The sequence below is a fragment of the Anas acuta genome, chromosome 29 (genome assembly GCF_963932015.1).
Source record: "Anas acuta chromosome 29, bAnaAcu1.1, whole genome shotgun sequence".
NCBI lineage: Eukaryota > Metazoa > Chordata > Aves > Anseriformes > Anatidae > Anas > Anas acuta.
The window spans coordinates 2384728-2398684 of record NC_089007.1 but is presented as its reverse complement, the minus strand read 5'-3'; the positions used below and the strand labels follow the sequence as shown (position 1 = coordinate 2398684).

At 64.2% G+C, this 13957-nt stretch overlaps 2 protein-coding genes across 2 annotated transcripts; one reads left to right on the top strand and one right to left on the bottom strand.

Moving 5' to 3' along the window:
- The first annotated feature begins 3230 nt into the window (after positions 1-3230).
- NFE2 (nuclear factor, erythroid 2) lies at positions 3231-6027 on the top strand. Its single transcript, XM_068663376.1, is given in 4 exon segments — positions 3231-3410; positions 4314-4451; positions 5124-5290; positions 5292-6027. Coding segments are annotated over 4 exon segments (891 nt in total). The 5' UTR covers positions 3231-3392; the 3' UTR covers positions 5860-6027.
- A 1337-nt stretch (positions 6028-7364) lies between these two features.
- HNRNPA1 (heterogeneous nuclear ribonucleoprotein A1) lies at positions 7365-13731 on the bottom strand. Its single transcript, XM_068663371.1, is given in 12 exon segments — positions 7365-7607; positions 7760-7824; positions 7935-8046; positions 8049-8138; positions 9093-9266; positions 9461-9532; positions 9844-9936; positions 10045-10137; positions 10823-11033; positions 11729-11875; positions 12129-12245; positions 13571-13731. Coding segments are annotated over 12 exon segments (1203 nt in total). The 5' UTR covers positions 13586-13731; the 3' UTR covers positions 7365-7593.
- Positions 13732-13957: the final 226 nt, after the last annotated feature.

Here is a 13957-nt window from a genome sequence, read left to right as displayed (position 1 = left end):
GGACACTGGGGACATGGGGACACTGGGGGGACATGGGAGACACTGGGGGACATTGGGGGGACATGGGGGACATTTGGGACATGGGGACACAATTGGGGGACATTAGGGGACATGGGGGACATTGGGGGGACATGGGGGACACTGGGGGCATGGGGACACAACTGGGGACATTGGGGGACACAGGGATATATGGAGGTGTTGGGGACATGGGGGATGTGGGGGACATGGGGACACAATTGGAGGACATGGGGACATTGGGGACATTGGGGGGATTGGGGGGATGTTGGGGGGACATGGGGGGCACTGGGGACATGGGGACACAACTGAGGACACTGGGGGACATATGGGGGTATTGGGGACATGGGGACACTGAGGCACACTGGGGAACATTGGGGGGACAATGGAGGGACGTGGGGACACAATTGGGGGATATGGGGTGACACTGGGGGACACGGGGACAGAGATGGAGCCGGGGCGGTGGGGACACACGGACATGGGGACACCCAACGGGGACACACAGCCCCTCCCCCCCCCTCTTCCCCCCCTGTGGGGACAGTGGCCCTCTGGTGACAGCCGGGGCGGTGTCACCAAGGGGGGGGGGCGCAGGATGCCCGCATCACCCGGGGCGGATGTCCTGGGCCCTGCTGATAATTGGGGGGGGGACACACGTGTCACCCCTGTCCCCAAAAGCATCCCCACAAGTGTCCCCTCACCCCACATCCCCACCCCCAGCAGTGTCCCCTCGTCCCGTGTACCCGTGTACCCCCCTCTCCCCCCATTCCCCATTTGTGTCCCCGTGTCCCCAGCAGTGTCCCCCTTGTCCCACGTCCCCAAAAGTGTCCCCTATGTCCCCAAAAGTGTCCCCCTCATCCCATGTCTCCCAACCCTGTCCCCCAATTGTGTCCCCATGTCCCCAAAAGCGCCCCCATGTCCCCATCATTGTCCCCTTCATTCCATGTCCCCGTGTCCCCAAAAGTGTCCCCCCATCCCATGTCCCCCATCCCCATGTCCCTATGTCCCCAAATGTCCCCAAATGTCCCCCAGTGTCCCCCCAGTGTCCCCCAGTGTCCCCCTGTCCCCTCCCTCCCCCGCTGTCCCCCCCCCCTTGTCCCCAGGGTGTCCCCGCCCTGGGGCTGGCTCTGTGGGGCCGTCCCCGCTCCCCAGTCCCGGTGTCCCCAGTCCCAGTATCCCCAGTCCCAGTGTCCCCAGTCCCAGTGTCCCCAGCATGGCCTTGGCCTGAGCGCGGGGCCACCCAGGTGGGTCCCGGGATGGGGGGGGGGGGGATTGGGGTTTGGGGTGGGATCGGGGCAGGATCCCGGCACGTTTTGGGCAGGATCCCGGCAGGTTTGGGGTCAGATCCCGGCAGATTTGGGGCAGGATCCCCACAGATGTCGGGCAGGATCCCGGTGTGGTTTTAGGTAGGATCCGGGAAGATTTGGGGCAGGATCCCAGCAGATTTGGGGTCGGATCCCAGCACATTTTAGGCAGGATCCCAACATGTTTTAGGCAGGATCCTGACAGACTTTGGGCAGGATGCCAGTGGGTTTGGGGCAGGATCCCAGCAGGATCCAGGCAGATTTTAGGCAGGATCCTGGCAGATTTGGGGCAGGATCCAGGCAGGTTTTAGGATCCATGGGGACTTCAGGCCGGATCCCATCAGGTTTTAAGCAGGATCCAGGTAGATTTTGGGCAGGATCCCAGCATGTTTTAGGCAGGATCCCCACAGACTTCCTGCACGATCCCAGCACATTTTGGGCAGGATTCCAGCCAGTTTGGGGCAGGATCCTAGCACGTTTTAGGCAGGATCCTGGCAGGTTTGGGGCAGGATCCCGGCACATTTTGGGCAGAATCCTGGCATATTTGGGGCAGGATCCAGGCACATTTTAGGCAGGATCCCATCAGGCTTGGGGCAGGATCCTGGCAAATTTTAGGCAAAATCCTGGCAGGTTTGGGGCAGGATCCAGGCTCATTTTGGGCAGAATCCCAGCATGTTTGGGGCAGGATCCCGGCACGTTTTAGGCAGGATCCCGGCATATTTGGGGAAGGATCCAGACACATTTTGGCAGGATCCCTGCACATTTGGGGCAGAATCCTGGCATATTTGGGGCAGGACCCAGGCAGGATCCAGGCACATTTTGGGCAGAATCCCAGCTGGTTTGGGGTACGTTTTGGGCAGGATCCTGGTATATTTGGGGCAGGATCCCACCATGTTTTGGGCAGGATCCCGCGGGGATCCCCGGCAGGCCCCGTGCAGGCCCCAGCCCCTGGCCTGCTGCCAGCGGGGCCGGTAACGGCGCCGGGTTCCTGCGGTTCGGGCCCAGCGGGGCCGGGCGGAAACGGCCCCAACGGCCCCGGCACCGCAGCGGGGGTCCCGCGGGGCTGTGTTATTGTAGGGTCTCCTGGTGTGATAACGTGGGGTCCTCGGGCGCTGTTATTGTAGGGTCTCCAGGCTCTGGGTTTGTTATCAGGTTTCCTGATATGTTCTTGTAGGGTTTCCTGGTGCCGCCTTGTTGTAAGGGCCCTGGCTCTGTGTTATTGTAGGGTCTCTTGGCTCTGTGTTATTGTAGGGTCTCCTGGCACTTTGTTATTGTAGGGTCTCCTGTTTATTTTTTATTTATTTGTTATTATTATTAATGTAGGGTCTCTTAGGGCTATGTTATTGTAGGGTCTCCCAGTGCTGTGTTATTGTAGGGTCTCCTGGTTTTTTGTTATTGTAGGGTCTCCTGTTTTTGTTTTGTTTTGTTTTGTTTTTTGTTTTGTTTTTATTATTATTATTGTAGGGTCTCTTAGGGCTATGTTATTGTAGGGTCTCCTGGCTCTTTATTTATATAGGGTCTCCCGTTTTTTTGTTATTGTAGGGTCTCCTGGCAATATGTTATTGTAGGGTCCCTGCTGCTGTGTTTTAGGGGGGATGGGGGTGACGGAGGGGTGACGGGGGGGTGACAGAGGGGTGTGTGTGGGGGTGACACGTGGTGACAGGGGGTGACAGGGGGTGACACGGGGTGACACCTGCCCCGCGGCGGTTGGCCCTTGTGCAATGTCCCTTGGTGTTGGGCAATGGGGTGGCGCAAGGCGGGTGGCACCCGGGGGGGGGGGGGGGACACCCCCAGCACCCCCCCCCACCCCCTTGTGGGCCCCTCCCCACCCCGAAAGCAGAAGTGGGAGCCCAAGGGAGGGGGGGGGGGGGGCACAACCGGGGATGGGGCTGTAGGGGGGGGGGTGCCGGGGGGGGGGTGGGGGGGGTCACGTGGGCTCTGCCCCCCCCCCCCCCCCCCCGGATGGGGAAACTGAGGCTGGGGGGGTGGGGGGGTGGCTGCGGCGGGTGATAAGCCCTTATCGGGGCCGCAGGAGCCGGAGGGAGCCCCGGTGGCGGGATGGGGGAAGCCGGAGGGATGCGGGGTGCGGCCGAGGTGAGTGGGGGGGGGACGTGGGGGGGTCGGGGGGGTCACGGGGGGGTCTGGGGGGGAAATGGGGGGGTTTTGGGGGGATATTGGGGGGGGTCTGGGGAGGACATGAGGGGTCTGAGGGGGATATGCAGAGGTCGGGGGGGTTTATAGGGGGGTCGGGGGGGATCTGGGGGTGCTGGGGGGGAGATGGGGGGGTTGGGGGGGTCATGGGGAGGTCTGGGGGGGGATATGGGGGGGTCTGGGTGGTCTGGGGGAGGGGGTGGGGGGGTCTGGGGGGCATATGAGGGGATCTGGGGGGGGTTCGGGGGGGACATGAGGGAGTCTGGGGGGGGGCCTGGGGGGGATATGGGGGTTCGGGGGGGGCATGGGGTGGGTTTTGGGGGGGTTGGGGGAAGCTTGGGGGGGGTTTGGGGGGATGGAGGGAGATGGGGGTGGAGGATATTGGGGGGATGGGGGTATTGGGGGGCACTGGGGGATACTGGGGGGGTTTAGGGGATATTGGGGGGTTTTGGGGGGCTCGGGATATTGGGGGATGAGGGATTTGGGGGGGCTGGGGGGATATGGGGGTGGAGGATATCGGGGGGCTGGGGGATATTGGGGGGGTTGGGGAATATTTGGGGGCACTGGGGGGCTTTGGGGGATCTTGGGGGCTTTAGGGGATATTGGGGGGCTTTTGGGGGGATACTGGGGTCATTGGGGGATATTGGGGGGGTCAGGGGATTTGGGGGGTCTTGGGGACTTTGGGGGGGCTGGGGGGCTATTGGGGGGCTATTGGGGGGCTTTGGGGGTGCCAGGGGGTGGGGGGGGAGCTGGGGGCGGGGCTTAGCCGGGGGCGGCGCAGCCAATGGGAATCGAGGGGGAGCCGCGCTCAGCCAATGAGAGCCGACGGGGCGGGGCCTCCCGCAGACGCTGGCGGCGCTGGGGGAGCTGGAGGGGCGGGGCTCCCTCGTGGCCCCGCCCATGGCCCCGCCCCCGCCGGGCCCGGCCGAGCTCACGTGGCAGGAGATCACGTGGCAGGAGATCCTGTCCCTCAGCGAGCTGCAGGTGGGCCACGCCCCCTCCCGACAAGCCCCGCCCACCTCCGTCAGGCCACGCCCACCCACCTCCAGGCCACGCCCCCTCCGCGCCGCAGGGTCCTAGCGCCGCCTGCCGGCCGCCCGCCCCAGGGTACCCCTGGGACCCCCCCCCCCCCACTCACCTCCTGCACCCCTGGGACCCCCCCACCTCCACCTTACCCCTTGGGAGCCCCCCCATGTTTCATGCCCTGGGACCCCCCCACACTGCCCCATCTCTGGTCCCCATTCACATTTTCTCCAATTGGGAGACCCCCCCATTAAACCCCATTTCCCCTGAGACCCCCCCCATTAAACCCCTCCTCCCCTGGGACCACCCCCCATTAACCCTCCCAGGCCCCCCTCCCATGCTCCCAGCCCCCCCATTAGGAAGACCCCCCCCCCATTAAACCCCACTTCCCCTGGGATCCCCCCATTGAGCTCTGCCTCCCCTGGGACCCCCCCCCATTAAACCCTCCTCCCCAGGACCCCCCCATTAAACCCCATTTCCCTGGGACCCCCCCCATTAAACCCCAATTCCCCTAGAACCCCCCCCCATTAAACCCCATTCCCCTGGGACCACCCCCCATTAGCCCCCCCCATTGTCCCCCCATCCCCTAATCCCCCCCACCCCCCCCTCTTAACCCCCCTTTTCTCCCCCCAGGGCCTGGACGTTGCAGCAGACCCCCCTTTCGACCCCCCCTTCTACCCCATTCCCCCCCCCACCCCTTACCCCCCACCCCCCATCCTCCCCCCAACCCCTTTCCCCCCTCCATTCCTCCCCCCTTTCCCCAATCCCCAACCCCCGGCACCCCAAACTCCCCCCGCGACCCCCCAATTCCCTCCCCAACCCCCTCAACCCCTCCGGGACCCCCCCAGAGACCCCCCCCAGGGACCCCCGACGAGCTTTAGCCCTGGCGTTGCCCATCGGTCCCGATGCCATCGTCAACCTCCCCGTGGAGGATTTCAACGCCCTTTTGGGACGCGCTCGCCTTTCGGCTCCGGAACTCGCCTTGGCACGAGATATCCGCAGAAGAGGCAAAAACAAGGTTGCGGCCCAAAAATGTCGGCGCAGGAAATTGGAGGCCATCGCCGGGCTCCAAGCCGAGCTGGGGCGTTTGGGGCGCGAACGCGAGCGGCTGCTGAGGGCGAGGGGCCAAGCGGAGAGGGCGCTGGGGGCTCTGCGCAGGGACCTGGCCAGGGTCTCCGCTCAGGTCCTGGGGGCGCTGAGGGAGGGGGCGGGGGTCGGGGAGGGGGGGGAGACCCAGGGGGTGACCCCCCCAGAAGGGGTCGGGGTGAATGTGGAGGGTAACCAGGGGTTGGGGGGGCGGGGGAGGGGGTGGAGGGGGCTGGGGGTGAGCGCTGGGGGGTGGTCACGGGGGGTGGGGGTGGGAGGGTGATGGCACCCTTGGGTGCCCCCCTGCACCCCCTGGCTGCCAGCAGTGTCCCCGTTGTCCCCTGGGTGCCCGCGGTGTCCCCAATGCCACCAGCCAGGGGTGAGGCCCTGGGGACACCTCCGTCACCCCGTCCTGCTGCCACCTCTGTAAATAAACCAGCTCCAAACCCCCCCGTGTGTCACCTCTGTCACCCTGGGGTGCCACGTCCCTGACACCCCATCCCTGTCACCCCATGTCCCTGTCACCCCATGTCCCCAGCCCAGGGCCGGGTGTCCCCATGTCACCTCTCACACCCTGGTGACCCGTCCCCGTTATTCTGTCACCCCAGGGTGCCACCGACCTGCCCCCCCCACGTGTCACCCCATGTCCCAGCACCCTGGGGTGACACTTGTGCCCTGGGGGCTCTGAGACCCCCCCGTCCTCTCTGTCCCCCCCCCCCATGTCCCACACCCCCAGTCCTGTCCCTTGTTGCCCTGGATCCTGCCCCTTCTATCCCCGTCCCCTTTGTCCCCAGCTCCTGTCCCCAACTGTGTCCCCCTCCCCTGCTCTTCTGTCCCCCCCTGTCCCCATCCTGCCCCCCCCCGCATCCACACAATGGGACGGTGTCACAAAAACGACCAAATTTTGCCAAAATTACAAAAATACCCTTTTATTTACAACGCCCCCGGCACACGTCCCAAGTCCTGTGGGATCCCGCGACGCTGCAAGGAAGGGGAGAGCCGTGAGCTGGGGGGGGGGTCCCTGTGTGTCCCCCCCCGTGTCCCCAAATGTCCCCAAATGTCCCCCCGCTCACCTCCACCTGCGGCCCCGGGGGCTCCTGTCCCAGCAGATCCTACAAAAGCGAAGGGAGGCGTTAGTGGGGGGCTGGGGGGGTCCAAGGGGGGGGGCACGGGGTTGGGATTAATCCATACGAAGGGGGGGGGGGGAAGGAAAAAGCTGCTCTTACCTACAGCCGCCCTGCCCTGGCTTTGCTGCGGTGCTGCGGGGGGGGGCAGGAAAATTGGGGGACGGGGCTGGGGGGGCCGGAGGGGGCAGAGGAGGGTGAAATGGGGGGAAAATGGGGGAAAAATGGGAGAAAGTGGGGGAAAAAGGGGGGAAAAACGGGGAAAAAGGGGGGAAAATGGGGCCCGTGAAGGGGGAAAATGGGGGAAAAACAGGGGAAAATGGGGGAAAAACAGGGGAAAATGGGGGAAAACGGGGGAAAATGGGGGAAAAACAGGGGAAAATGGGGGAAAAACGGGGGAAAATGGGGGAAAAACAGGGGAAAATGGGGGAAAACGGGGGGGTCCTGAGCTAGCCTGTGCTAGGGGGGGTCTGCGCGCCGGGGGCTGGAGAGCAGAGGGGCTGAGACAGAAGTTAAAAAAAAAAACAAGACACATTTATTCAGCGTCAGGTTGTGGTACAGTCAGCGATCGACAGCACGGGCGCGCAAATAAAACCGAGGCTCCGGGCAGAGCCCTCGTAGGAATGCTTTTTTTTTGTTTTTTTCTTGTGTTTTTTTTTCTCCGTTTTCTGTTTTTTTTTTCTTTTTTTCATTTTTTCTTTCCACGGCACAGAAACTAAAAAGAACCCGGGGTACGATTAGTCACGAGACACAGTCCTGGTGGCCGAGGAGGCTTCTGGCTAACGCCAAGTCTTCGGGTTGCAGCCACCCCCCGGCCACAAAAAGTGGCACTTGGCTGAGTTCACAACTTGTAACCTGCAGCTCCCTGCCCCTCCTCTGGCTCTCCTCTCCTGCTAAGCTTTGTTTCCTGTTGGAAAGGAAGAAATTAGCAGGATTTGGGTTTTTTGGGGGTTTTTAGGGTTTTTTTGGGGGGTTTTTAGTTTTTTTTTTGGGGGTTTTAGGTTTTTTTTTGTTTTTTTTTAGGGTTTTTTTTAGGGGTTGCTTTGCAGTTTTGCTCACCTGCGGGTGTTAAAACCTCCTCCCGCCGCCGTAGCTGCCGCCGCCGCTCGAGCTGCCGTAGCCGCCTGCGCGGTTTTTAGGGAAAAAAAGGGAAAAAATGGGGATTAGGGGGGGTTTCTGCACTTCTGGAGGGTGGGGGGAGCGCGCCCGGCCCCCGCCGAGGAGCCCCGCGGACCTGGGTGGTCGGAAATGCTCCAGGGAGAGCGGCGTCGGGGTGCACCCGGCCCGGGGAGCACGGAGCCCGCGGGGGGACTCACCGCCGCCGTACGGCCCCGAGCTCCGGCCCCGAAATTGCCCCCCTTCATGGGGCCGAAGTTGGACGATTGGTTGTTGTAACTGCCGAAGTCGTTGTAGCTGCCGCCGCCGCCGAAATTGCTGCCTGAGGGTTTTTTTTTGGGGGATTTTGGAAGGGGAGGGGAAGGAGATGGAGTCGGTTTATGGGGTTAAAGACAACCCCAAAAGACTCGGGGGGGGATAATGGAGAGATCCGAGGTCAACGGAGGGGATTTAATGGGGCTGGGGGCACCCAAGGGGGCTCAACGGGGGTTCAGTGGGGCTGAGGGCACCCAGGGGGGCTCAATGGGGGTCGAGGGGGCTCAACAGGGGCTGGGGGGGCTCAATGGGGCTGAGGGCACCCAAGGGGGCTCAATGGGGGTTCAGTGGGGCCAAGGGCACCCAAGGGGGCTCATTGGGGATTCAACAGGGGTTCAAAAGGGGCGGGGGGGGCTCAATGGGGGTTCAACGGGGACTGAGGGGGATTCAATGGGGCTGGGGGCACCCAAGGGGGGCTCAACTGGGGCCGAGGGGACTCAGTGGGGGTTCAACAGGGCTGTGGGGGGGCTCAATGGGGGATGAGGGGAATCAATGGGGGCTGGTGGGGGGCAATGGGGCCAAGAGGGCTCAACGGGGGGGCTGAGGGGACTCAATGGGGCAAAAGGGGCTCAACGGAAGCTGGGGGGGGATTCAATGGGGACTGAGGGGACCCAATGGGTCTGGGGGGGCTCAGTGGGGGCCAACGGGGATTCAGTGGGGCTGAGGGGACCCAACGGGGGCCAAGGGGGCTCAATGGAGCTGGGGGCAACTCAATAGGGGCTGGGGGTGACTCAATGGGGCCAAGGGGCAACTCAATAGGGGCTGAGGGGGATTCAGTGGGGTCTCAATGGGGTCCCAAAAGGATTAAGGGGGCTGAGGGCGCATCAATGGGGGCCGAGAGGGGCCACCAAAAGGATCGAGGGGGCCCCAAGAGGATTTAAAGGGGTCGAGGGTGACTCAGTGGGGGCTGAGGGGGGCTCCCAAGAGGATTTTTTAAGGGGGTCGAGGGCGCGGGGCTCACCTGTGCCAGCCTCCGAGAGGCCGTTCCGCACGGCGAGCGCGGGTCCCCGGGCGGGCCGACGGCCCCCGCTGCCACCCCCGAAGCCCCCCCCGCCGTTGTTGTAACCGTCGTAGGTGCTGCTGCCGCCGTAGCCCCGGTTCCCACCGGAATAACCGGGACCGCTGCCGCCGTAACCTAAAGGGGGGGGGGGAAAAAAAGGGAAGAAAAACAAAAAAAAAGGTGCTGAGCTCCGACGGCCGCCCCGGGGGCTCCGAGGGCGGCCGGGCTCCGGGGTCGGCGGTGCGGTGGCTGCGTCGGGGGGGCCACGGGGCCGGTTGGCGTGTCCTGGGCTCGCGGCAAGCGTCGGAGAAATCCCGCTCCGGCCTTACCGTCTCCTCCAAATCCATTATAGCCGTCTCCGCCGCCGCCATAACCGCCACCGCGGCTGCCACCAAACCCACCTGAAAAGAACACAACCGTTGGGGTTCGAGGCCGGCCCGCGGCCACGCGGGGTTAATTAATTATTATTTTTCTTAATTTTTATGGTTTTTTTGTAGTTGATGGAGAGAAAAAAGGCGGGCGCCGAAATTCCTGGCGTGGAGGAGCGCGGTGGGGGAGCCGGAGCGGTGGCAGCAGCGGTGGCAGCGGCGTTTGGGCTACGTTTTGGGGCCGAATCCGGTGCCGACGGCTGTGTCCCTGCGGTGTCCCTGCAGCTGGGGGGGTTCCTTGGGGTCCCCCCCCACCTCGTTGTCACCCACCACGAGCCACTCACCACGGCCGCCGAAATTTCCGCCGCGGCTGAAGTTGTCGTTGCCTCCGAATCCTCCTCCGCGCCCGCCGCCGAAATTCCCGGAGCCGCTGCGACCTAAAAGAGGGGGCGGCGGGGGACAGCCTTTAGGAACAGCGCAGGCAGCGGGGTCCAGCGGCAGCTGGGGGGGGGTTTGGGGGCTGGGGGGGCGAGGCGCGAGCTCACCTCTCTGGCTGGCCGAGGCGCTGGCCATCTCCTGCTTGGACAGGGCTTTCCGAACCTCGCAGTTGTGGCCGTTCACAGTGTGGTATTTCTGGACTGAAAAGGGGGGAAATTGGGATGGAGATGTGAAATTGGGGGCGGAGATGTGAAATTTTGGAGATAAAAGGGTGAGGGTTAAAGGGGGGGAGGCTGAGGGAGGGGAGCGTAACCCTAAGGGGTCAGGAGGAGGGGTTTGAGGGTTGGAGGAGGTTGGGGGTGACCTCGTTAAGGGTTGTAATTAATTATGGGGTGGGTGTCAGGGGGATGGGGCCAGGCTCCTGTCCTGACATCCCAGTGACAGGGCGAGGGGCAGCGGATGCAAGATGGAGCTCTTTTCTCCCCAAAAAACCCTCCTTTCTCCCAAAAAAACCTTCCTTTCTCCCCAAAAAAACCCCTTTCCCCCCAAAAAATCCTCCTTTCTTCCCAAAAACCGCTTCTTTCTCCCCAAAAACCCTCCTTTCTCCTCCAAAACCGCTCCTTTCTCCCCCAAAAAACCTCCTTTCTCCCCCAAAACCCCCCTTTCCCCTCCAAAAAACCCTCCTTTCTCCCCAAAAAGAGATGAGACTTGTGCACGGGGAGCGGGGCAGAGCACGGAACAGGCTGCCCAGGGTGGCTGTGGGGTCTCCTTCTTTGGGGTCACCCCAAAAATCCCACCTGGAGGCTGTCCCTGCGTGACCTGACCCGGGTGATCTTTTAGGATGCCTCCCACCCTAAAAGATTCGGGGCTTTTTGGGGCACTTACTGACGATCTTGTCAACGGAGTCGTGGTCGTCGAAGGTGACGAAGGCGAAGCCCCTCTTCTTGCCGCTGCCGCGGTCCGTCATGATCTCGATGACCTCGATTTTGCCGTACTGCCCGAAATAATCCCGCAGGTGGTGCTCCTCCGTGTCCTCCTTGATGCCCCCCACGAAAATCTTCTTCACCGTCAGGTGGGCGCCGGGCCGCTGCGAGTCCTTGGGGGGGGGAAAAAAACGGGGTGTGATGGGCAAGCCCTGGGTACCCCAAAAGCCACCCTGGGCACCCTAAAAACACCCTGGGAAGCCAAAACTCATCCCAGGCATCCCAAAAGCCCCTTGAGAACCCAAAACTGCTCCCTGGGCACACCAAAACTCCCCCCCCCCGGCACCCCAAATGTCCCCTGGGTACCACAACCCCCTGGGAACCTAAAACTCCCACTAGGCACCCCAAAACCCACCCTGGGCACCCTAGTGCCCCTACCTGGGAACCCCAAAACACCCCTGAGCACCCCAAATCCCCCTCCAGGGAACCCAAAAGGCCCCACCTGGGCACCCCAAAAGCCCCCCAGGCACCCAAATACACCCCCAGGCACCTCAAAACACCCACTGGAAACCCCAAAGCCCCCTGGGAACCTAAAACTCCCCCCCAGGCACCTTAAAACCCACCTTGGACACCCCAAAACTCTCCTAGAAATCCAAATCTCTTGCTGGGCACCCCAGAAGCCATCACCTGGGCACCCCAAAACTCTCCAGGGCACCCCAAAAGCTCCCCAGGCACCCCAAAACTCCCCTCCTGGGCACCCCAGCCCATCCCAGGCTCCTCACAGAACGAGGACAGAGCCTCGCAGGGGCTCTGCGGATCTCAGCCCCCCAACTCAGACCCCCCAAACCCCCCCCAGCCCCTTTCCTACCTCCCTGGACACGGCCCTCTTTGGTTCCACCACCCTGCCGTCCACTTTGTGGGGCCGGGCGTTCATGGCGGCGTCGACTTCTTCCACTGAGGAGTACGTGACGAAGCCGAAACCTCGCGAGCGCTTGGTGTTGGGGTCCCTCATCACCTGCGGGGACACAAGCGGGTGAGGAGGGGGCTGCAGCACCCCCCAGACCCCCCCCCCGTAACACATCGAGGGGGGATTTGGGGCCACGGCTCCGTCCCTTCCCTTTTTCCCTCGTTTTTTTTAGGGTTTTTGGCCCGAAAATGGGATGCGCTCTGCACGGAGCTGTGCCCACCCCCCAACTCCCCACCCCGTGGGGGGGTCCCCGAAGTCGTCACCCACCCCTGGAGCCCGCGGGGGGGGCCGGGGTCCTCACCACGCAGTCGGTCAGGGTGCCCCACTGCTCGAAGTGGCTGCGCAGGCTCTCGTCTGTGGTTTCGAAGCTGAGGCCGCCGATGAAGAGTTTGCGGAGCTGCTCCGGCTCCTTCGGAGACTGCGGGGTGACAGCAATGAGGGGGGGGGGGTTATTAAGGCCCCCCCACCCCAATTCCTTATCATGGGGCACCCCAAATCCCCTCCATGGGGCTCTTCAGGTGCCCCAATAGGACCCCCTCTAACCCCATGGAGACCCCATTGTCCCCTCCCCACCTCAAGGCTGTGCCGCCCCCCAAGGGATCCCAAACAGCCCCCCCCAGCCCCTCTCTGTGCTCCTGTTTCCCTACAACCCCTCCCTGCTCCCCTACAGCCCCTTGGGGGGGTCCTTTTGGACCCAACCCCCTTCCTCACCCCCCCACCCCCAAACACCCCAACTCCACCCCCTTTCCTTTACCAACTCCCCACAAATCCCAAACAAATCCCTAAAGGGGGGGGGGCTGCTGAGCCCTTAGCAAGACCCCAGCCCCATTTTATACCCCAGAACCCCCAAATAACCCCAGGAGGGGGGGCTACGAGGGCTTTATGGAGCCCCCAGCCCCACGTTTATAACTCCAAACTCCTGAATAAATCCCAGGGAGGGGGGGGGCTGCACAGCCCTCAGGAAGACCCCAACCCCATTTTACACCCCAGAACCCCCAAATAACCCCGGGGGGGGGGGGGGAGCTGGAAAAGCTTTATGAACCCCCCCAGCCCCAATTTCTGCCCTAAAACCCTCAAATTAATCTTTAAGGGGGGGGGGGGCGCAGAGGCTTTAACACCACTTCACCCCCCAGAACCCCCAAATAATCCGGGGGGGGGCCCTACAGAGCCTTTACAGCGCCCCCAGCCCCACTTTTTCCCCCCTAAGACCCCCCCAGGACCCTTCCCACCCCCCAACCCCCCCCATAAAGCCCCCACCCCCCCCCCCATAACCCCCCTATGACCCCCCCCACCCCCCTACAACCCCCCTCCCTTCCCCCTCCCCCCCCTTCCACCAGGACGCCCCCCCCCTCATTGTCCCCTCCCCCCCCCCCCCCAACCCCAGGAGCCCCCCCCCCTCACCCTGCGCGCCGCGCATGCGCAGACGCCGCGCGGCCGCCATCGCCCACCCGAGCACAAAGGCGCGCACGTGGCCCCGGCGCGCGCGCGCGCCCAGGGAGGGGAGGGGGGGAGGGAGTGTGGGGGGGCAGCGCGCGCCCCCCTCCCCTCACGCATGCGCCCTAGCAGCAGGGGGTCCCGGCGGCGCATGCGCAGCGCGCGGCGGGCGGGCGGGCCGCGCAGGCGCAGTGCGCGCGCCGGGCCCCGCGCGCTAGGCCCGGAGGGGGGGGGCGGCGGGGGGCGGGGAGGCCGCGCTCCGAGCCCGGGCCGGGGTTTGGGGAAGCGGCGGGGCCGGGGAGGCCTCACCTCGGATTTAGCCATGGCGGCGGCGCGGCGCGGGGAGGGGCTGGGCGGCGGCGGGCGGCTCGGCGCGCGATGCTCCCTCTGCGAGGCGCCGACACAGAAAGGGGCCGAGCGACGCGAGCGCCGCCGCCTCACTCCGCCGCCCCCGCCGAGAGCCCGCCCCCCGGCCGCTCCCATTGGGCGGCGCCGCCCGCCCCGCGCCCCCGCGCCGCACCCCATTGGGCGGCGGGGAAGAGAGCCGCGCTCTCATTGGTCAATATCAGCCGCCCCTCCCGCGCCGCCGCAGCCGATTGGGTGAGCGGAGAGAGAGCCCGCCCCCGCCGCGCGCTGATTGGGCGAGCCCCCCGCGGCCCCGCCTCGCGCCGCTTTTCCCGCTTCGGCCCGGCGACT